Source organism: Henckelia pumila, chromosome 2 (assembly GCF_033568475.1).
Source record: "Henckelia pumila isolate YLH828 chromosome 2, ASM3356847v2, whole genome shotgun sequence".
Classification (NCBI taxonomy): Eukaryota; Viridiplantae; Streptophyta; class Magnoliopsida; order Lamiales; family Gesneriaceae; genus Henckelia; species Henckelia pumila.
In genome coordinates this window covers 187,458,378-187,482,602 of record NC_133121.1, presented here as the reverse complement: position 1 = coordinate 187,482,602, position 24,225 = coordinate 187,458,378, and the positions used below count along the sequence as shown (strand labels likewise).

At 36.2% G+C, this 24,225-nt stretch overlaps 2 protein-coding genes across 2 annotated transcripts; one reads left to right on the top strand and one right to left on the bottom strand.

Annotated features, from left to right (window-relative positions):
• The first annotated feature begins 4,236 nt into the window (after positions 1 to 4,236).
• On the top strand, positions 4,237 to 7,692 carry LOC140883191 (phytanoyl-CoA dioxygenase). Its single transcript, XM_073289558.1, has 9 exons — positions 4,237 to 4,465; positions 4,587 to 4,647; positions 4,945 to 5,013; positions 5,125 to 5,243; positions 6,222 to 6,369; positions 6,490 to 6,634; positions 6,716 to 6,802; positions 7,313 to 7,383; positions 7,481 to 7,692. Exons 1-8 carry the CDS (start codon positions 4,286 to 4,288, stop codon positions 7,353 to 7,355), a joined length of 852 nt encoding a protein of 283 aa, XP_073145659.1. The 5' UTR covers positions 4,237 to 4,285; the 3' UTR covers positions 7,356 to 7,383; positions 7,481 to 7,692.
• Positions 7,693 to 12,565: 4,873 nt separating this feature from the next.
• Positions 12,566 to 13,444, bottom strand: LOC140884061 (10 kDa chaperonin, mitochondrial-like). The gene is made up of 3 exons (XM_073290726.1): positions 13,232 to 13,444; positions 13,008 to 13,147; positions 12,566 to 12,841 (listed from the first exon to the last, which is right to left on the bottom strand). The coding sequence occupies exons 1-3, from the start codon at positions 13,334 to 13,336 to the stop codon at positions 12,793 to 12,795; spliced, it is 294 nt and encodes a 97-aa protein (XP_073146827.1). The 5' UTR covers positions 13,337 to 13,444; the 3' UTR covers positions 12,566 to 12,792.
• Between the last annotated feature and the right edge of the window lie 10,781 nt (positions 13,445 to 24,225).

The window sequence follows — 24,225 nt, the reverse complement described above, 5'->3', positions numbered from 1 at the left end:
AGAGAATTCAGTTTAGATCATACTAAACTGTGTAGACAAGTTGCAATGGATAAACTAATTTTAATCTAAATTAATAAGTCCTAAAATATTTCGAAAGAAAGAAAACTTAGACTCTGGGAGAGGTTTTGTGAAGATGTCTGCTGTCTGTTGCTCTGTGAAAATGTACTCTAGTCGAATGTTCTTCTTGAGTGTATGATCTCGGATAAAATGATGCCTAACTTCGATATGCTTCGTTCTTGAGTGAAGAATGGGGTTGTAAGTATTGCAATTGTGCTGGTGTTATCACAGAAGATTGGGGAGTCATGTTCTTCAATTCCATAATCTCTCAACTATTGTTGAATCCAGAGCAGTTGAGCACAGCACTTCCTGCGGCTAAGTATTCAGCTTCTGTTGTAGATGTAGCAATGGATGTCTGTTTCAATGCATGCTTTATATTTTTTTCATGCATGATTTAATTGCATAATTATCTTTGATCATGATAATTAAACTATCAATATTCCTCGTACAAATACATGAAGTGGCCGAACACTTCAATCCTCAATTCTCTCAATTTCGTATTTGATTTTTGGGAGAAAAAGACAAGGAAATTCTCTTAGAAAGTGCTCTAAATATTATAGTGTATATTTAGAGTGGATCTAGATTGATTATGTAATATTCGGAAAATCCATAAATCTATTCATGATTTATTTCAAGAATTTTAACTGAATTTTAAGTTATTGTATTTTATTATTTAAGATTTAAAGTTTATTCTCAATTAAATATTATGTGTTGTGTAAATGATTTAAAAGTTTATGTTTCAGGTATTAAAATATATGTTTATTTGTTGTATTAAATGATTTTATTAGAATTGATTCTGGACTGAGGATACAAGTCTAGCCTATGCACGAGATCGTGGGAAATGATTTTACGAGTATTTTGAGTATAATATTGTTATGATTTTATTTTAATCATCGAGAGGATAAAATCTTATTAGTCGAGTTTGAGGTGCGTTGAACAGACTACGTTTGATGTAGTATTTCCAACCACCACCCCTTTTCATTATCTCCCATACCCCATCCCAATTAATACCTTGTCCCTTGTCTCCTCCCCCACCTATTATCTCATTTTATTCTCTTTCATACGTATCATCTTCTTTTCCATTCTCCATTTCTGAAACTTAAGTGCAAGAGCTTTCCGTAATATTTCCTCCAAGCTTCAAGAATCCCAACAATTTCCTTCATCTTCTTCCTTCATCTTCCAAACTCCAAATTTCATTCAAGCTCGCTTACCTCTGCACAGCGGCTGTATTTTTATCATATCTCATTCATACGGTGTCCAAACTTCATTCCGTTTGAAGGGTTATCTTCCTTACATCCGTACCTTCGATTTGAGCTATGAATCTTTATTTTTGGTGGATGTTTCAGCCTAGATCGAAGCCATCTTGTAAGACATTTCTGCACAGATTTTCTATTCTCTTTCTTCTTATATTTTGTTTTTTTTATTTTTGGTGTATTCTCACCATATAACAGTGTTATTTTGATATTAGGAACAGCTTAAAAACCTCTTGAATTTCATCTTCCTTTGGTTACCTCTTTAGCATGTCTCGATAACATTTGAGTATGGTTAAATCTCTACCAAGGTCCAAGTTAATCTTGTTCTTCAAAGATCAAAGGCAAGTACAAATTTTTAAGGTTTTGAAATCACCATTAAAAATATATTTATTTTGATATGAAAAGATGTATGTTGAGATATGTATGTATGATTTTCAAGAATTTCAAGAGCATGATGTTTTTATATTTTAATGGTTTGAAGAGCATGTTATGTGATGGTACGAAATCGTGAAGCATAAGTCGTTCTTGTCAAGTTATTGAGTTTGATTCAAGAGATACATGTTTATTTTAAAGTTTTGATGAGTTTTTGAGGTTCTAAGATATGTTTTAATTAAATTATATAGCTATAGTAGTAGAAAATATCATATTTTGAAGTATTGAGTTAGTTTGAATTAAATCTTTGAAATATTGCATGTGCTGGATTGTTCCGGATTAGCAGCACTTGTTACCATTTTGATTATTAAGACTAGTTTACTAATCCAAATTATATGAGGTCAATTTTATTTTAAAGATACCTCATTTATCTACAACTTTCATGTTTTGAGTTTTGTCAAAATAATTTTGAAAGATTAGTTAAAATGCCCCGAAGTGTGACGAATGTTTTGAAATTCCGGCAGTGACACAGCTCGGGAGAATGAGTATAAAATTTTACTGAAAACTCCAATTGAAGTGAGGTTGTAAAACAATATGTTGAGGATTATAATACTCAAGAAACAAGCGCTAATCTATCATCAGCTTTTGATGATCTAGATAAAGCAACAATTGATGATGATAACTTATCAAGTCAACCCTCCGCCTCTGGGGTAAAAGAGGAAGAGATCAATCTTAGGCCCCACACTGACAAGGGCAAATCTAAGATCGATACTAACCCAGCTGTCATTTCTCCATTTCAAGTTTATTAACAAAGATGGGAGAAATTAAGCATAAGAAGTGAAATCAACCCGATCACTTGCAGGGTTGATGTTGCAGAAATATATCCAAGGGTTTGGCTAAAAAACAATGTCAATCCTAAGGATGTAAAGCTATGGTATGAATTTGGGGCTCTAGCCTCAGTTTATACAACTTCACCAGGCTTCCAGGAAATATCACAACTACCAAAATGGATTTAGGAAGCAGTCCAAGAAACATGGGCAAATAATGATCATTTGTCCAGATGAGATGTGCTCGAGTTATACTTCTTTAGTGCAGCTCCAGAACCAACAGGGAAAGGATCACACGAGCCCTTTCATTTCATCAAGCTAAGGATACCTGACATGAATAATCAAAGATTTATCAAGGATCCTATATCTGAAGAAATACCATTGGTGTCCACTTTTGGAGAAAATGAAATTTCAACCAGAAGGGCATGGGGTATTTGGGTTTGTCTCACCGAGATGGATAAGGTCAAGTTTCGGTTCAAATTTTATCAAAATTCTGTGAACGGATCATTCCTGTTAAACACAATGACAGGAAAAACTACGGCTTTTGCGGAAGAACTCTTCGAAAAGAAGAGGAAATTTTTGTGGAACAACAAGCTGACGAGGAGTAAATAAACTCGCCGAAAATTTTGTAACATGACTCATATCGGAAGATGGTCAGAGAATATCTGCCCAGAATGTCCAAACCAGAAGGAGCCAGAATTCGGAAAAACTTTCAAACCCCGAACGGATCGAAAAGATTTTTTCGAGACAAGCAAAGGTGGACAGGGACCACCAAAACCGCGTTTCCCCAGGGGCCCACTGCAAAAGCAAAAGATGCCCCGACAACAATAAAGAAGGCATGTGAGGAGAATAAATCTAAAAAAAAAAGTCAAGCATGTGACTCCTCCACTAGTAAAAGATGTCATCGGGCATGTGACTCTCCCACTAGCAAAAGATGACATCAATAATGGCATAAAGAATTCAAGACAGCTGTAAGATTCCCTGAAGTTTCTCGGTGAAACGAGTGGAACTTCGGCTATAAATACAGGATTTTGAGGAGCTGAAGACATCGATCATTCCCTTCAGTTTTCTTACGAAATAAAAATTATTGTAATATTTCTCTTTCTAAGTTTGTGTTAAATTTCTGTTTTATGTATTTCAAGAACAAGTCTATGAGTAGCTAAACTAGTTATCTCCTCCTCTTCAAAGGAGGTTGATTTATGTAATAATATGTTGTCTGAATAAATTTTCTAAGTCTCTTGTTCATTCATGCTTATATTTTATAATTAATTTTATATATCATACGCCTTAAGGTAAAAAACGAATTAAGGTTGTGCTGGGTGTCGTTGAAGGAACTTGTGCAGAAACCATCTGTTGCGACTGCATGGTTGAGTGTGAGGAGCACTTCGTAAAACTCGGCATGTATGACCCGACGACACTATGGTCAAAGAGGTATTTAATTTTAATTAATCTTACGGAAGCATGATGGGCTTATGCATAACTTTAATAAAATTGGAAAATAAAGGGCAGAATATGTATTATTTAGTTTCAAGAACATGTTCGAGACACTTTTTAATTGATAAGAGATATTTTCAGGATACGAAAAATAAAAGGAATATAATTGGCTCGATAACGAAACTATTGGGATATATTTAGGAATTATCCGGATTATTTTAAAATAAATATACTTCGAATTAACCTTACATCACATCAATCAAGTATATAAATATATGATCACTAAGACCAAAATTTAATTCCCATTTTTGTCTCTCGGCGAAACCCCAGTAATTCATTACGATGGGAATCGCCAAGAACTTGACTTCGGATCAGCTTCAGTTTTTCGACTCCGAAGGTTACTTGGTTTTGGAATCTTTTTCCAGCCCAGATGAAATAAAATCTCTCAGATTAAGAATGGAACAGTTACTTGATGAATTTAACGCTTCGGGCAGAGCTTCAATTTTCTCCACCAAGAACCAAGTACATATTTTATCTTCATTGATTTTTTCGTGTTTTTTCGTATTAAAATTCAATTCGATGTTTAATTGGCCTGCAAGCAATAAGTTCTTGATTTATTTGATGTTTATTGATCTGGGTTCAGCAAAAAACTTCTGATGATTACTTCTACGAAAGCGCTGAGAAGATTTCTTTTTTCTTTGAAGGTAGGAATCTGTGATTGATTTCATTCTGTTGTATTTGGCTATTCTGTTGTATTTGGCTTTAGAAGTGAAAATTTTATTATTTGTTTTTGACTTGCTTGGCTTCACTGCTATTTTATGCATACTTGAAAGGGCAAATATGTTCTGTTATATTATCTCAGCGCCGATGGAGGACTGGGCAATATTTATATTTTCAGAAAAATTATTATGAAATTTTATATAAATTTCTTATTTGAGAATGGTGTTCTGCTAACAATATATATGGGATTTTTGTGGTGCCCTTGCTTTGTGTTTTGGCAGAAAAAGCATTTGATGATGATGGTAACTTGAAGCAACCGAAGCAACTCTCAATCAATAAAGTTGGTCATGGTATGCTTAATTGATATTTCATTTTAATCATACAATATCTTGGCAGAACGCCCCTCTTATGATGTGAACCTTGGTTTTCCTGACAAATTTCTGTGATTTAATTATATTCAGCATTGCATGAACTAGACCCTGAATTTAAGAGATTCTCATGCTCGGAGAAACTGTCGAGTTTAATGTTATCCTTGGGTTACCAAAGGCCAGTTGTGATTCAGTCCATGTACATTTTCAAGGTACATTAACTGCTCATCATGAGTTGCATTCCTATGTTTTCAATTCGTTCTCTTGTACGAGATTTTGTAATGTTTCATCACCATTATGAAGACCGTACTACTTCTTGGCTGACTATTCACACGCCAGAAGCAGCCCATGTTAGATTTGTACTAAACAGGATCCTAAGAAGAACCTAGTTATCACATTTTGTATCTTCTATGTTGCCAAAATTGTAGATATGAGGTTTTTGGAAATCGAAGGAACGTCCGCTTATAGATCTGTGTAAAAAAATTTGGATTTCTAGTTTGCTGATGCATTTTGTTAGTGCCTGGTGGGAGGGGACTTTACTGGCATTTCAGTGACTATATATAGTTTATTATTTTTTCTTTTGTTACCAATTTGTATTCATTAATCTTTTAGTTAGTTTTTTCTTGGTTCACCATTTTCTCTACAGATGAAATACTTATTTTTTATGAATAAATAAAAAGAATATTTAATTTTGATATTGTACCAGGAAATTTGCATGTCCAAACTGAATAATAGTATACACGTGTACTCTTTTTAATCAGGTTGATATTGTTATGTGAATGCTATCCTATCAGATTATATTGATAAATTTCACAATTCATGCTTGTGAGGTTCCAGAAAAGATTTAGGGATTTTCTATTTCATTGCGTCCTTATATGAGATTGATATATAGTGTTTTTTTAAAAACAAATCAGATTGATATATAGTTATTATTGTATCATTCCTCTGTAGCAGATATTCACTAATAATGTATGCTTCTCACTCTAGTCGCTCTCTTTTCTCGTAGTTCCTTCTGGTCCGGGCATTGTTCATACAGGCTGGCGTTAGGTTATGAGACATTGCTAAGAATTCCGGCAACCAGATTCATTAATCTTTACCTCACACATACTCCACGAAGTCTGAGAAATTTCACAAGATTAGAGTTTCCCATTTGGTTGTCAGATTGTAACGTTTTTCGTTTCTCTTTCTAGCAACCTGGAATTGGTGGAGAAGTAGTACCACATCAAGACAATTCATTTCTACATACGGTTCCACAAACTTGCACAGGGCTATGGCTAGCTCTAGAAGATGCCACAATTTCAAATGGTTGCCTCTGGGCTATTCCCAAATCTCATAAAGGTGTTCCCCCCTTTCTCTTAATTCATTTTTGCACGGTCTCGCATGTTAGTGAAGGTATATATATTTGTTGCATGCTAAAGTTTCCTCTAATCCTCTGGTTTCTTAAAAAAATTATGGTAGACGGTCTGGTGAGAAGATTCATCAGAGATGAGAAGGGGGTTCACTTTGATAAGCCATCTCCATCCTTCGAGCTGAAGAATTTTGTCCCTATTGAAGTCAAAGCGGGGACACTGGTTGTCATTCATGGAGATTTAATTCACCAGAGGTGTGTATGGAATGCAAAATTATTTTCTTATTCTGCTGCATATTATTTTTGCATCGTCTACTTATGGTATTTATTCTGCAGTTTTGAAAACAAATCCTCAACATCGCGGCACGCTTATAGCTTGCACGTTATTGATACTAGTGGCTGCAAATGGTCTCCGGACAATTGGTGAGTGGCAAGACATTGACATATCTTGTTTGTCACATAGTTTTCTAATCACTTTGCGATTCTTGTGACTTTATTATCCCAATCTTTGGATAAAAAATGTCGAGAACTTGTCATAATGAAAACAACCTGAGATATATATCCTTAATCTTGTGAAACTGAAACTTCGTGAAAATAGTCTAGACTAGTTTCACTAGTTGTAATTGCTAGCTGAATTATCTAATAATGATATTTTGTGTATGATGTCAATATAAGACCTTTGTGCTTTTATGATGTTTATATGATAAAATATGTTCCTTTCAAACCAAGTCGAGACAGGATCCCGATTAAGGTTGGGAGGCCTCCAAAACGAACGAGAGATAGAACTCAGAAAACCTTGTGAACTTGTATTTCATTTCATATCCAGCGGCCTCTCGAATTTGTGTCGAAATAGCAAAGAGGAGCTCTTTAGAGTCATAGCTCAATGCTTTATATACATGTCATTTGACTGTGCTTCCACATTAATATTTTCAGGATTAGAAGAACTGTGGATCCCGAGCCGCTTTATACTTCTTGAGATTCGCTGCTCAGGGGAAATCAATTCGGTTCGTTTCTTAAGTCCGTAAATATTTCAGTTTTATCATCTTGATGACAAGCATCTCTTGGTGTAGCAAACAAGTGTAATGAACTTCACTCTTACAGACCAACGGCCAACACACATGGGTCAACCTCAAAACCCAAGGATGTGATCTACAAGAGATTCATGCACGGAAAATTCAGAAAATAATAAAAAGAATCAAGGGAGGAATCTCAGAGACCGGGATCTTCTTTACTTTACTTTTAATTTAGTGCATAATCCATGAGAATATATAAATTATTTTCGTAGATTTCTTGTCAGAAACGTATGCTATTGAAGAAATAAAACAATATTAATTCCTCTAATAAACTCTGGAAATTATGATCGTGAGGTTCTCTAACCCTCTAGTAAACGAGCCTCAATCGATTGCCAAAACTGGTAGACAAGGTAGATAAACTCACAAAGAAAGGGTTTGCGTGAAGAAATAATACTGTCTGAATAAATTATAAATTAGTCTGATTCCTGTAATAAATTTTGTTTCCCATTCAAAGAAGCAGCACATAAAAAGAGTTTGCTTGAATCAAATCAGAGGAATTTTGAGTGTTTTAAGTGAGGATATGAGCTCCCAAATGTCGTAAGCTTTTAGAAGATTTTTTGCAACAGTCGTAGTATATTGTGAGCCATTGGATTTAAGAAAATAATGTGCACTTACATTGATGCGATTTCTGAAGAATTCAAGAACGAAAATTGTGGCTGTAAAGAATTTTTTATATCAAAGTTATTGCCGAACTTGAATTTTATTCTGGAAAGTATGAGAAAAAAATATTCACCTTTTTTTAATCTGTTGAACAGATTAATACAATGAAAATATTTGTAGATAAACTCAAAAGAAAATGTCTGTTGAAATATGAGCGAATGACTTTTTAACTCCATCCAAATTAAATGTAAGGTACCAAAACGAATTCAAAACTATTCTCGAGAGCTTAGATTCCATTGGAAATAAGTTTTTTTTATTTATTAAAAAAAAAGGTTGTCAATGGACCAGTTGGAACTGAGAAAACATATTTATATCTTGTTTTGCTATCAAATCTTAGAAAGATAAAAATGACTGTTCTTTGCTACAACAACTTTATAGGTTGCAGCTTTTATATTATCTGGTGGTCGAACAACTCATTCTCAATTTAACATCCCAATTGATTTTTGTGACGAAAGCTATTGTACGATATCAAAACAAAGTAGACTTGCATAACTGTTACGCGTAACACAATTAACTATATGGGACAAAGCAACCACGGCAAAGTGGATAGCAATCAAAATTATTGATAGAAATTTACAAGATATAACTGGATCTCAAAAACCATTTGGTGGAAAAGTGCTGTTCTTGGAAGAGATTCCATGCAAGTTTTGTCGGTAATACCAAAAGCCACAATTCAAGAAACAATTCATGCAAATTTAGTAAAATCATATTTGTATAAGCAAATGCAACATCTTACTCTAAAAGAAAACATGATATCTATATTAAGGTTTACTACATGCTACCCCCAGGGTACTATCCTGCGGATGACGTGGCGGATCATGATTGGTTAAAATCAGTGGGTTCCACGTGGGGTCCACTGATTTTACCCAATCATGATCCGCCACGTCACTCGCAGGGTAGTACCCTGCGGGTGGCATCGACCTTACCATATATTAGACCTTGTTTTCAACGATTATTTGTTACAACTAGCTAGTGGAATTCAACCTATTAGTAGGTAAAGCGAAGACAATATCAAAATTCCTTATGATATGATTATCAAGTATAACGAAAATAATGAATCGTCTTCTAAATAAATGTTGAGATATCATTTATTTCTGAATTTGACAAAAAAAAAAAGTTGAATCAGTTGCATATAATACAAGTCGAACAATACTTGCATCAAAAAATTATTACATTCAGAAGTTGAATGGGAAAATTATTCAATTGTTCTCAGGTGAAAGCAAAACATGATAACAAGCTTTCACATTCAGAAGTCCATATATCAGATCATCATCGAGGGTTTAGAGTCAACTTCTCAACCATTCATCTTAAACAGTTGAAGAATTGCTCGACAGTTTGAATCTTCGAATTCATTCACCTATCATATGTGTATTTGTGTTTGGTGTTAATACTTGTTATCTTAATTTGTGGTGTACTAGGAATTCCAATCTAGACAAATGATAAGTCCTTCGATTGCAGTGTGTTGCATACAAGATTTGTATAAACAAATTCTTTTAGTGATTTTTTTCTTAAGTGGAAGAAATGGAGACGTAGAAAAAGTTTAACTTCGAACTTTCATAATTATTATGTTATTTATTTTCTTGCTTATATTACTTTTATTCGTGATTGTCTGAGTATGAAAGATTCACAAAAACCTTTTGACCGTTTATGTACACCATCTTTGTAGTCCAAATCGTTTTTGATGTGAAAGTAAACAGTTTTGATTAGCTAACACTAACAAGACTGGTTGCTTATTAGCAAAATATTTTTAAAGCGTGTATTCATCCTCTCTACACACAAACGATCTTAACAAACAAACAAAATAATAAAACGAAAAGTAAAGTAGTTAAAATTTATTTAAATTAAAACACATGAAAACATGCAATATTCCTTATACGGCCATTTGGTATAAATGATTGGGTTGGATTGTGGTTGGCTTTACCCTTTTTAACCATTGTTTGATCGCTTTTTAAATAAGTCTAGTAAATAAAGGCTCAAGAAGAAAACTTTGATCAGCACTATAAACATGGGTCTATGGATGAATATAATCTACCCGAATTCCGAAATTTGCAACTTCGTTTGACCATTTGGACACATTTTCCGTCATTCACTTCATTGTTTTGGCTACTCAGAGTCTGGAAATGAAGTCCGAATTTGAGATACGTTGTTTTCAAATACATATTTTGCTACTTTCCAGCTGCAATCTCCAAACTCAGAAATCTTGAGACCCTTTTCGTTAATACCAAAGATGATTCTAGAGTTGATCTCCATGTGTAAACTTGATATGCCTTCAGAGATATTTGAGGCATCTTGTCTTGAACATTTTGTCATTGCCCATTCCTAGTAGTGAACAGCTTGGTGAAAGCTATTCCATTCTACACAACCTGCAGACGACTCTTCATGTGACGGGGTTAGTAGTGATTGCAAGGATTTCGAATCTAAAGAAGTTCCCCACCAATCTGAAGATTGGCCAACGATTGGCATCAACTATCTTGTCTACCTACACCGACTCGAAGAGCTCCATCTCAAGATGCCAGCCATCCCTTTTAAGCAGAACATCTCCAGCTTTCCCCGAAATCTAAAAAAGTTCGACTTTGGAGGGTTGGGAGTTACCATGGGTAAAGATGTCCATGGTTGCTTCCTTGCCGAATCTTGAAGTATTGAAACTGAAAGGGAATCATTTCATGGAAGTGATTGGGAAGTAACCGAAGACTTTTCGAGTTTAAAGTACCTGGAGATGGAATGCATAGACCTGGATAACCGGATAGCTGAAAAACAATTTCCCATGCCTAGAGAGGTTGATTGTCCGGTCGTGCTGGAAACTAAAGGAGGCCCTAGAATCCGTTGGAGGCATAGCAACACTTCAGATGTTGACTGTCGATGATTGCGATTTAGGTCTCGGGGAGTCAGTGAGGAGGATACAAGAACAACAACAGGGACTGCACAATGACTACCTTAAAGTTCACATTGGTGTAATGCAAGTGGGGTGGGCAGTCAGGCAGGGTTACTCAGGTCCGACCCCGACACGTAGACTCCAGATCCGTTTCTTATTAAGTGTACTTTCTTAGTTTTTCAGATTTATAAGTTAGAATGTTAAAAGTTAGCAATATCACTAGAATGTAAGTGCCTTCTCCTTTTTTTGGGGGAACGTTTTTATGTTATTTGTGATGGCAAGATTTTTATTGCTTTTTGAAGTTTGTATGGCATTTTATTCAATGGAATCCAAAAACAGAGGCGTGAAGATGAGTTATTTGCTGTTAATTGTTAGATATCAGGGGTTGCTGTAGGAATCAATTTACTTTGGAGTGAATAAGATGAAATAAATGGTAATGGCACTGAGAAGATGCCAAAACTGTTGGAGATGAAGTCCGAAAAAGTCCTTAAGATTTCAAGAGGTTCACGTCATTTTTATTATTTCAAGACTTCGATTCGTATAAACAAGTCATGTACAAAGAGTTCAATGTTAAACCAGCTCGTTTATTCCTGTTCTAAACTTGATGGCGCTACTGAAATCCGTCTCTTTTCTTGCAACTGATTGATTACCATGTCATTACGTATCGATCCTTTCCTTTGTGATCTTCATCGACGAGAGACCTTCACATATACCAGAATATCCGACACTCTCATTTTGTCTCTGGAGCAATAGCTTCTGTCATTGGTTTCTTATGGGCATATATATGGGGAAATTCTTAGCTGGCAGATGGGCACTACCCATCTGCCAAAATCAACGGCCATGAGATGATATGTCTGTCCCATTGCGGTGTCTGTTGACTAGTTTTGTAACTGTCAGTTTCAAAACCATCATTTATGTTTCTGCTTCCGACATGACCAAGACCGAAACTGGACGAGTTAATTCTTTTTAGTTGAATTTTTGGTATCAGCGTGGTTAATATGGTTCGGCCGTTTGGGGCATGAATTAGGTTTGTTGAAAGAATGAGCTTCTAATGAATGAAACGTACTAGCACAGTTTAACAAAATAGCAACAAAAACACCGCACAAAACTGACAGGAAAAAGGCCAACTTTCCAATTAGATTGGTTTTTCTTTGAGTTTAAACAGTACTAACAGAAGAAAGTTGATCTTCTAGATACTCTGGTTTCCTGTCAAATCAAGAATTCAAGATTAAGATCGCATGTTTCTTTAACATTGCATACTCCTACGTCGAAGCATCGGTTCTGAATGGAATTGCGAATCAGATGGAATATAGAAGGTAAAACAAGATACTCTAAATTATTAAGACTAAGATCAAAAGGACAAAAGCATTGACGCATTCATTCACATCCAGAATACATCAAATCTCCAGGTGAGTTGAGTTACTATCACAATCAAGACATACTAAAATCTAAACGTTTGGCATTCATCAAGTGGTTTCCTAGAAGCTCAGCTTCGTGGTTGAAACAAGGTCGCACGTTATTAAAACTTTATACTTGTTCGAGACCTCGGCTTCTAATGAGATGGCAAAATCAAATGGAACAAAAGGGAAAACAAGATGCTCTGCATTACTAACACTAAACAAAGATCAAATGGACAAAAGCATTGATCAATGAAAGACAAAGATGCCACAAAAGTAGTAAATTCCACATTACTCATTAGATCTCAAAATCAACAAGTAACACTAACTGGAAACATCAATGATCAAACCAAGTTCAAACATGAAAACTTAGCCCGAATTGGCTAATTAGGAAGAAAATACAATTATCACTCAATCGCAAAGAATCCCCAAGATATCCTCATCCCTGTACAGATGGTACCTGCACTCGAACAATAAAAAAAACTCCCGTTCAAAATACAAATCAAAATTTATTAAACCGTGTAAAGGGTTTCTAGATAAGCTGAACATGAGCTTATGAGCTTGAAGAACAAATCTCAGCTAAAAAAAATTATCTGAAATGAACTAATTTGAAGATAAAAACTTACTCTTTTTCACCCAATTTGACTTGGGTTCCGCCATACTCAGGCAAGAGAACAGTGTCCCCTTCCTTAACAGAAACCGGGATGAGATTCCCAACTTTGTCTCGCAGCCCTTGTCCAACCGAGACCACTTTCCCCGAATTCAACTGTAGACAAAAACCCACAAAAAACCCACATCAGGAATCCATAAACTCGCATCAAAACGAAGATAGCAATCACAAAATCGGTACCTTGGATGATTTTTCTGGCAGGAGTACGCCCCCGGGTGTTTTGGAGGGAGGCAAAAGTTTCTCCACGAGGACTCTGTTGAGAGCTGGGATCAACCTTTTAGCCATTTCTTGGATTCAATCGGTCCGATTTTCTTGCAGCAAATTTCAAGATCGAAATGAATATGTATCAGTAACGGAGTGGAAGCTTCTAGGCTTTCTTGACGAAGGATTTTGGGTTTTGTAAGGGTTCCAGTTTACCTTTAAATAAAAACTAATAATATTTCAGTAATATCAAATTATTTTATATAACCTTCAAAAAAACAAAATTATTTTATATATTTAAAACTAGTCTTTACATTTTAAAGAGTTCTTTTACTATTAATTTTTAAAAAATTTCAAATTTAATTTAAATATTAGAAGATTGAAAAAATACTACAATCTTCCACTACTAAAAACATACGCCGCAAAAAATACAGCGTCCGTTCATGTTGGCAAAGGACAATATCCCATGTTGCCACTTTGATTTTTCTAAAAATTAATTAAATAATTAATAATATTTTGTAAAATAATTATTTACTATTATTAATATGATAATTTTTTCTCAAAAAATATAAATTTTAATTTTAAATTTTGAATTTGATGACCAGCTAAAAAATTATCAAAAAGACAAATAAAAAATTTACAGTTAAAAAAATTAAGCTGATTAAATAAATTTGTTTGTGATCAGTTATATTTATAAAAAAAATTAGTTAACCTAAATAAACATATTCGATTAAATTTATTTTATATTATATTTTTTAATATAGATTCTATTTTCAATTAAAAATTTTGTTAGCAGAGTTATTGACTTATTTTAATTCGTTTGAATCTGTGGAGGTCCTCCAGTACTCCAATTCTACTGAAGAAAATGTGCAGACTTGGAAAACTTGTCCACAAAAACCCAAATGACATCACACTACCTAGAGGACATCAGCAAGTGGGTGACAAAATTCATCGTTACATGCTCTCACTTCCACTCTGGAATCTCCAAATTCTGCATCAAACCACCCGGACGTTGATGCTCAGCCTTAACCTGCTGATAAACCAGACATCGAGATACAAACTGATAAACACTACGCTTCATACCTTTTGACCAAAAATTGTACGTAGATCTTTGTACATCTTTACACTGCCCAAGTGCACAGTGAATCTAATACGATGTGCCTGAGACAAAATATCATCACGCAAAGTCGAATCGTCAGACACAACTACTCTACCAGACAAACACAACAATCCATCCGTCTGAAAATAGAAACCAGAGGTGTTGTTTCCCTAAGCAAGTCTGGCTAACTTCTGCACATAATCCTTGAGAAGATCCATCCAAAGATGTTGCCTCATGTTCAACTCGGCCTGAGTGAACAAATAATTCAAACTCTTATGTTAAGAATATATCTCAAAGCGCTCACTATGCAAGTAATGACGTCAAATCTTGAGCACAAAAACAATCGTTGCAAGCTCTACATCATGCACTGGATAATTTCCTTCACGGGTCTTCAACCGTCGGGAAGCATAGGCAAGCACATGCTCATTATGTGTCAACACACTGAAGAGATGCATCTGCGTACACTATTTAACCTCCGGAAACCGATGGTAAAGCAAGTACAGGCGCGGTAGTTAGTTTACTCCTCAACTCATCAAACCTCTGCTCACACTCGGCCGACCAGAAAAAAAGAACATCCTTCCTCATCAACTGCGTCAGTGGTCTAGCAATTTGTGAGAAATTCTCGATGAATCGTTGATAATACCCTGCTAAACCCAAGAAGCTACGAATCTCTGAAACTGTCATAGGAAGCGAACAGTTCAATATAGCTTCTGTCTTACTCGTGTCCACTGAAACTCCATCCTGAGAAATGATATGACCAAAGAACACTACTCAGTCAATCCAAAATTCGTACATATTGAACTTGGCATACAACTGCTTCTCACGAGAATCTGCAGACTGCGGTACGATCCTCAAGTGTTACGCATGCTCATCAACACTGCGTGATTAGATCAAAATATCTTCAATAAACACCACGATGAACTTTTCCAAATAACTACGGAAGACTCTGTTAATCAGATCCATGAACAATGTAGGTGCGTTCGTAAACTCAGAATGTATCACTAAAAACTCATAGTGACCATACCTCGTATGAAACACAATCTTCTGAACATCCTCATGATCTCGAACTCGCAACTGATGATACTCTGACCTCAAATCAATCTTTTAATACACAAAAGTACCCTGAATCTGGTCGAACAGATCATCAATGTGCGGTAAAGGTTACTTGTCTTGATTGTCACCTGGTTCAGCAGCTCAAGCGTCATGGTTCGACTGCTCTACCAGCAGGGACAATTATTGTACCCCAACATGCACCTTATACTATTGGAGCCTATAAATAGACTCTCAAAACTTCAAAAAAATCACACCATAATTTCTCTCAAATTTCGTGTGACACAAGAGGGAAGAGTAGGCGAAACACTGCAGAGATTTTCTTCAAGTTCGAAAAATCAGCTTTGGCCTAGAATTCTTCGGCGATGCAAATGAGATCATAATCTGATCTCCACCGTTCAGATTGTAATATAAGATGTTATCAATTTTCAGTTCAAATTTCAGCTCGATTCAACGGCTAGAACGTTTTCTACTATTTTTGCAATAATTCTGCACAGATTCTACTCGGGAATGAATCAGCTTCTGTTTGTGGATCATAAATAAATTCAAACGACTTCCAAACCAGATCTACACCGTTATAAATTTACAGACCATATTCCATGTCGATCGACGATTCAATATATCTCTGACCTTTCTGAAAGTTGACTGAATTTTTGGTAAGTGGGCTTTTGTTTTAAAATCCTATGTATGCTTTAAAATTTCGATCGTTCATATATATTTTGAAATCCTTGTTATGTACTTCTATTCTTGATATGATTTTGTTAAAAGTATGCTTTTAAGGGCACTGTTTTGACTCGAATTAGGAGTGGAAAGGAAATTTCTGAACCATGTTATGTTAAGGCTCTGTGCGGTGGGCGATAATAAACGATCAATGGCCTCACCCCTTAGATAAATTACATATAGGGGACTGATCAGTTAGCCATGAATAAGAAGATGAATCTTAGTACCAGGTCAAGTCAAGTTTCGTTATGATGTTTTTTTGTCATGCTATGATATGAACATTTTTTGAAATATGTTGTAACACCCCGAATTTATCTAAATTGAGTTTATTTGAGATAACCGGAGATTTTATTATTCGATGGTCGTTTTGATTTATATCAGGGACCATTTTGCAATTTTCAGAAATTTCAGGGACTTAAATGAAAATATGGATTTTATTAGATATTTATACTTGGTTTTGACTTTTTCACTCCATTATAATCTTCTTCATCGCCTCATCCTCCATTGAAGACGTGTGAAACGTGACTTTGAGCTTTCAGATTTCAGTTTATGTTCGATCCGTTCGTTAGAAATTAAATCTGAATGTATATTCGAGATCACAGCATTGAGAGCTTCGTTCTATCGTAAGTATTTCTTCGATCAGATATATTTTATTTTTTGAAGGTAGTTGGAATTCGTTTCTTTTTGGGTATGATGTTCTTGAACTAGTTCTTATCGTTTATTTCTCAGTCGGATCGAAAAAAGAACGTCGTTCGGAATTGTTATGATTTTTCTTGTGATTTTTGAAAATGAGGCTTTGGAATAGTTTTGAATTTGAGTTGTTTTGATGATATTGAAGTTGTTATGAGTTGAATGAGATAATGTACTGTTTTCTGTGATTTTCGGATAGTCGATTTATAGCCGTTATGCTGCCGGTTTGAGTTTGGGATTTTCGATCGATTGTATTGTTGAACGTATTTGAATTGAGTCGTTGAAATGATATTGATTCGTTTACATCTCCGTACAGATTGGTTTGAAGGCCGATATCTTGGAATTAAAGAGTTTGAAACTCGAGATATTGAAGACGGTATAGTATTGTACTTCTTGACTATTTGATTTGAATTCGAATAGCTTTTGAATCGAATTATCTTTTGATTGTTCAGGATTGGAACTTTTGATCAAATAGAGGTATAAGACGACATTGGATGGAATAGGACGATTAATTCGAATCCGGATTGATTTGAGTGTCCTAGAGAAATCACATACTTGCATGTCTATGTGAACTAATTGATTTATATGATTGAATGTTTTATTTCTCATATGAGTTCATATTGAGCCGAACGTTTCGTTTCATTTGAATTAGACGATCTGAGGATTATAGTCGAGTGGCACTGGTATGCGATTTACTACAATGACCGATCAACTCTCTATTGAATGCTCCGAAGTCTAAAGGATTGATGTATACATCGTCCACCTCGAAAGGGGAAGTCGGTGTGATTTTTGTGGTATTTCATCATCGGGATCCCAACCAAAGAATCGAGGAACTGATTTACCTTTTGATTATCCGGATTGATAATCTAGACTTTTGAAGTCATGCATTCATTTACTCTCATTTTGAATATCTGGAAGTTGGTGTATTTCATTTTGATATGTCTATTTGTTATTGCATGTATTTCTCTTTTACTGGGAATATTATTCTCACCGGATTTATCTGGATGTTGTTTTGTCTTTGTATGTGTGCTTGGCAACAGTGACGGACCTAGATGGTCTCGAAAGGGTGCGACCGCCCCCCCTAAAATTATAAAAAAATTTAGTACTATATACATAATATATTTTTAAATATAAATTAAATTTTGCGACCGCCTCTTTGAATTTTTTTTTAAAAACTTAGTTCTATATATAATATATATTTTAGAATATTGATTTAATTTTATATTGATTAGAATGATATTTGATGAATAAGATAATAATAAATTTATTTTAGACTATAATAGATTTGATAGTATGATTTGTATTGGCTCATATTTGTTTTTAGAAAATGAAATGTTTTTTATGCTTGAATGTGACATGAGAAATTTGATTCTGTTTACTCAATTTTATCCACCTGATTTCTTCTTGATGGATTTAATGCATCTTGAGTATCAACTTCATAACTTTATTTTTTACATGCGAAGTAACAATCAATTCTCTAAGGCTGGGGGATTAGCGAGATTGCTAAAATGATGTTCCAATCAAATAAAAATCGATTATATCATTTGGGATATTTACTTGTTATTACTTGTTGCAACTGCTACCGTAGAGATAGTGTTTTCAACAATAAAAATAATCAAAATACCACCTTGTAATCGGTTGGGAGATGATGTGTTAGATGATGGTTTGATACCATATATTGAGTGTGATGTGTTTGCAGTTGATATTGAAATTATTTTTATTCAACATTTTCAAACTATAAAAATTTCGGAGTGTATTGTAAAATCATATTAAGTTAATATATGACTTTTTATTATACACTTTGTAGTGTAATATTTTTTTTAATTTATTGAATTCGCCCCTCCTAGTTGAAAATTCTGGGTACGCCACTACTTGGCAACAGGTAGGGCAGGACCGAGTCAGAGATCGCATGGCTAGTTGGGATGTGAAGATAGAGTGAGGACTTGGTGTTAGAAGTCGATTATGTAATCGAACTTAGATTGTACTTGTATTGTATTGAATAAACTAGAGCGAAGCATGTTCTACTAGATTGATTATTGTATAACTCTAAAAATACCTTGTATTGGATTATGCATGTTGATTGGAGTGAGTTGTGCATGTTGAGTTGATATTGTTTTGGAGATTGAGCACTAGAGCAAATTCTGGATTTTCGTTCAGAGTTGTTCTCGCTCGATCGGTTGAGTTTTACCGATCGAGCGAGGATGACTGTAATGCTTTTTTTTTAGGCAGAGTTTTTTCCGCTCAATCGGTGAAGTTTTACCGATCGAGCGAGATGTCCCGAAAGCTTGGACAAGGATTTGCTCGCTCGATCGGTAAAACTTCACCGATCAAGCGAGGCCTGTAGCTGAGAAAATAAATTTTTTTTTATATGGTTCTTCTTTATTTCTTTGAACCTTTAATTACCGATGTATGATTGTATTTATTCGAGATTAGAGAATTAGAACCGAGGTCTTTACATTAAGTGGTATCAGAGCGATAAGTTTCTTGGACTGAATTAGAGTGAGCGGGGTAGATCGAGTCTTCTTGAATTGATTTCTCGCATGTGTTTGATTTATTTAATTGATTTATTAAATACCATGCGAGCATGATTTATTAACTGAGGATTATTTGAGTTACATGATGATGAGATTTAAATTTCTAAAACATGTTTTACTTGAGATATCAATTGCTTGGATTCCTGGATCGAATTCGAATCTTCTCGAGATGGTTGAATTATTCGAGAAAGAGGTTTTGGGCACCAAGTGGAATTGATGAAATTGGATTATCTTTGTCCTAACTCTTGATTATCAGATTACGGGTCCACGAAGAATGTTGATAGGAACCCACCGCCATTTATTCCTCCGAATGAGAATCCGCCTGCAGTCACTCCTCCGAATGAACAGGGCAGTACAGTGACTGATCAGATGGATGTCACAGCTACACCAATGGAGACCTTATTAAAGAGGTTCCAATCTTTCCGACCCCCAATTCTGAAGGGTACGGAGAATCCGGTTGATTGTGAGAGCTGGTTGGACGATATAGATCAGCTTTTTGATTCTCTCGACTATTCTGATGACCGCATAACCAGGTTGGTTATTCATAAGCTGCGGGGTGTTGCTAAGAACTGGTGGATCGCGACAAAGAGAGCCATTGAAAATCGAGTTACAACTATTGACTGGAATATTTTCAAATCTGAGTTTTATAAGCGGTTTTTCCCAGTTTCGTACCGAAAGGATAAGGGTGTCGAGTTCGCAAATCTGAAACAAGGAAATTTTAATATCGAGGAGTATGTTACCAAGTTTGACAGCTTAATGAGGTTCGCACCGCACATTTCTGACAACGAAGAAGCAAAAGCCAATCAGTTCATCAACGGCTTGAATCCTGATATCTTTACTCTTGTGAATACTGGGAGACCCAATAATTTTGCGGATGCAATGGATTAGGCCAAGGGTGCTGAGGCAGGACTGATGAGACAGAGAGGGAATTGGTTTGCACCTCAGCAACAGCAGAGACAGTTTCAGGCCCAACCGTCTCATTATCAGAACCAACCTCAGAGATCAGAGGGTGGTAGCAGTGGAGGCAATAGGAAGGACTAATTTAGTCCCAAGGAAAGCAGTTTAAGAAATCTGGGAGCTGTTCTTTTAGTTCAGGTGGCTCGAAGTAGTATAGTTCAGGACAGAGTTCGGGATTCTTTGGAGCGACTTGTAACAAGTGTGGAGGTCGCCATTCCAGTGATCAGTGTAGAGGTGTGTCTGGGATTTTTTATATCTGTCAACAGTCCGGACACTATGCGAGATTCTGTCCTCAGCGTGTTCCTGAGAGATCGCAGGGGGGAAGTTCGTCAAGACAGTCAGCTTAGCTCGAGAGGCAAGCATCTGTTGTACATTCCTTTCAGCCATCACAACAGAGTCGACAGGGAGGTGGACAGAACGCAAATCAGCCTCCTAGACAACAGGCTAGAGTTTTTCTTTGAATGAGGATCAGGCTCAGGCAGCACCTGATGATGTCATAGCAGGTAACTGTTCGTTATTTGGTTATCCTGCTCATGTTTTGATTGATACGGGTGCGTCTCACTCTTTTATTTCTGAGAAATTTGTTTTGATACATGCCTTGCCTTGCGATCCTTTGCCTGCTGTAGTTTCTATTACTTCACTATTTGGGTGGAAGAATTGTTTCAGTGAGGTTAGTCAGGAACTATGAACTGCAATTTGATGAGAATGTGATTGAATTTGATTGTACTGTACTTGGATTATCCGATTTCGATTGCATTGTTGGTATAGATTTTTTGACCAAGTACAGGGCTACAGTCGATTGTTTTCAGAAGGTAGTCAGATTCAGACCGGAGATGGCAGAGGAGTGGAAATTCTTTGGTATGGGTTCTCGATCCAAAATTCCTTTAATATCTGTGTTGTCTATGACTCGACTGTTACAGAGAGGAGCAGAGGGATTTCTGATTTATGCAATAGATGTTTTGAATTCTAGCCCTGGGTTGACTATCATACCAGTGGTTAGAGAGTTTCCTGACGTATTCCCGAATGATATTCCTGGATTACCGCCTATTCGTGAGGTAGAATTCAGTATAGAACTATTGTCATGTACTCAGCCGATTTCCAAGGCTCCTTATCGAATGGCTCCGATCGAATTGAAGGAATTGAAAGAGCAGTTGTAGGACTTGATTTCCAAGGAATACATCCAACCTAGTGCATCGCCTTGGGGTGCTCCGGTACTTTTCATTCGAAAGAAAGATGGTACTATGAGACTCTGCATCGACTACCGCCAACTAAATCAAGCGACGGTAAAGAACAGGTATCCTTTACCTAGAATAGATGACATCTTTGATCAACTGCAGGGTTCTTGTGTTTATTCGAATATTGATTTGAGGTTCGGATATCATCAGCTGAGGGTTCGTGATGAAGACGTTCCTAAGACTGTGTTTAGAACGAGGTATGACCACTTTGAGTTCATTGTCATACCGTTCGGTGTGACAAACACTCCAGCAGTATTTATGGGTTTGATGAACCGTATCTTTCAGCGTTATTTGGATTAGTTTGTTATTATTTTCATTGATGATATCCTTATCTATTCAAAGAGCCGTACTGACCATGCAGATCAATTGAAGATCGTCTTACAGGTTTTGAGGACTGAGAAATTGTATGCCAAGTTATCAAAGTGCGAGTTCTGGTTGGACCGAGCCGTCTTTCTCGGTCACATTATCTCTGGAGATGGGATTTCTGTTGATCCCAGCAAGATCGAAGCGGTTATGAACTGGCGTAGACCGAAGTCTGTGCCTGAGATCCAAAGTTTCATGGGTTTAGCGGGTTAATATCGTAGATTCATCCAGGTTTTCTCTTCTATTGCGAAGCCGATTACCTATCTGACTCAGAAGAATGCACCTTTTGTTTGGACTGAAGAGTGTGAGGCCAGTTTTATTGATCTGAAGAAGAGATTGACCAGTGCTCCGATTCTTTATATTCCATCAAGTATTCGAGGTTTTACCGTTTATTGTGATGCTTCTCTTCTAGGTCTTGGATGTGTTCTTATGCAGAGGAAGCATGTGATAGCGTATGCATCGAGGCAGCTGAAGCCGCACGAGACGCGATATCCGATTCATGATCTTGAGCTCGCTGCGATTGTGTTTGCGTTGAAGATTTGGCGTCACTATCTTTATGTTGAGTCCTTCGAGATCTTTTCTAACCATTAGAGCCTGAAATATTTGTTTTCACAACCCGAATTGAATATGAGACAGAGGAGATGACTATATTTGTTGAAGGACTTCGACTGCGAAATCAAGTATTATCTGGGGAAGTCGAATGCAGCTGCTGATGCATTGAGCCGAAAACTTTGTTCCTTATCTATTTCTACCATCGATATTTCTCATTTGATTGACGACTGTTGCACTTTTGGTTTGGAGTTTGAATCAGATAGGAGGTCTATCAGAGTGTTTGCTATTCAAACCGAGCCAAAGTTATTTGCGTTGATCAAAGAAGCACAGAAATCCGATGCGAGTATCCAAAATTCGGTAGAGAAAGTCAGATCAGGACATCAGTCTGAGTTTCAGGTCAGGGATGATATCTTGTTTGTGAATAATCATATTCTTGTGCCTGATATTTCTGAGTTGAGACAGCGTATTATGCGAGAGGCACACTGCAGTCGATTCAGTGTTCATCCAGGTGGCCGGAATATGTATAACGATCTGAGGAGTCAGTTCTGGTGGAAGAAGATGAAGAGCGATGTTACGAAGTTTGTATCCCGATGTTTGAACTGTCAACAGGTGAAAGCAGATAGGAAGAAACCGGGTGGTTTGTTCCACATTTTATCCATTCCAGAGTGGAAGTGGGATCACATTTCGATGGATTTCTTCACGAAGCTACCGCGATCAGTCCGTGGATGTGATGCTGTCTGTGTGACGCCTAAAATCTGTAAATTTAAATTACATGCCTAAATTAGCTTTAATGTTTAAAATTCTAAAATTCATGGTAATTTAAATGATTTAAATCTCCTTGAATTTTAATTGTGTTGATATTTAAATTGGTGACTTCCGGCTTCGGCGCGCGGCAAATGCGGACACGGCGGGAAAATCTTTCATTTTAAATTTAGGTGATCTAAAATTCTTGAGAGATGAAGAAAACAAAATAAAATCTTTATTTTAGATTTTTCATGTAAAGAAAAATCGCGTAAGCACATTTTTACGCGTAATTCTTTAAATTTCTCAAATTAGCCTTTTTGGATCCGGACTTGTGAAATTTCATTCTTGGCATTTAAATTTAAAGATTCTAGAATTAAAAATTTAAATTAGAGGCAATTCTACAAGTCAAAGTTGTAAAACCTAAACTAGAACTTTTATTAGTCAAAAAACACTTTTTGGACTTGCCCTACACTCACACCTATACATACATACACTTATTATATCACACCACAATTAAAACCCTAGCCCTCCACCCTCATTTTTCAGCCGCCTCCTTCCCCTCTATTCTTTTTCTCCCCACACGCCATTTTCTCCTCCTCCCCTCAACAAGCACTTCGGCCGCTCCTTTCTCCTCCTCCAGCCGCTACGTCGCCGCCCCGAGGCCACCTTAGGAAGCTTCAGCAGCTGCTGTTCATGAGTCCTAGCAGCAGCCGTCCCATCTCTTTCTTCCTTCATCTTGGTTTGTAGGCTTATTGAGGCAAGATTCTCTTGTTTCTCCTTTTAAACTCAAGTATAGGTTATATCTTCATGGTTATCTTTTAATCTTGACACTTTGACAAATAATTTTGGGTAATATAAGTGTGTGTGTTCGGTTTTTTGGAGTTCAAGAGGGCTTGGAGTTGGCTTTGAGTATTTTAAACTCTAGCTCGCATTTTTAGCTCTTATGAATGACTTACTTGCACGTAAATGGAATTTTGCATGGTACCAATGGAAAATCAGATTGAAACTTGTTGTTTTCGATCCATTGTG

Coding starts and splice junctions, on each gene's coding strand:
- LOC140884061 (XM_073290726.1), bottom strand. CDS start 13,336: ATGGCTAAAAGGTTGATCCCAGCTCTCAACAGAGTCCTCGTGGAGAAA. Junction 13,148..13,231: donor TGCCAGAAAAATCATCCAAG/GTACCGATTTTG, acceptor TTTTGTCTACAG/TTGAATTCGGGGAAAGTGGT. Junction 12,842..13,007: donor GTCAAATTGGGTGAAAAAGA/GTAAGTTTTTAT, acceptor GTTCGAGTGCAG/GTACCATCTGTACAGGGATG.
- LOC140883191 (XM_073289558.1), top strand. CDS start 4,286: ATGGGAATCGCCAAGAACTTGACTTCGGATCAGCTTCAGTTTTTCGAC. Junction 4,466..4,586: donor TTTTCTCCACCAAGAACCAA/GTACATATTTTA, acceptor ATCTGGGTTCAG/CAAAAAACTTCTGATGATTA. Junction 6,635..6,715: donor GGAGATTTAATTCACCAGAG/GTGTGTATGGAA, acceptor TTTATTCTGCAG/TTTTGAAAACAAATCCTCAA.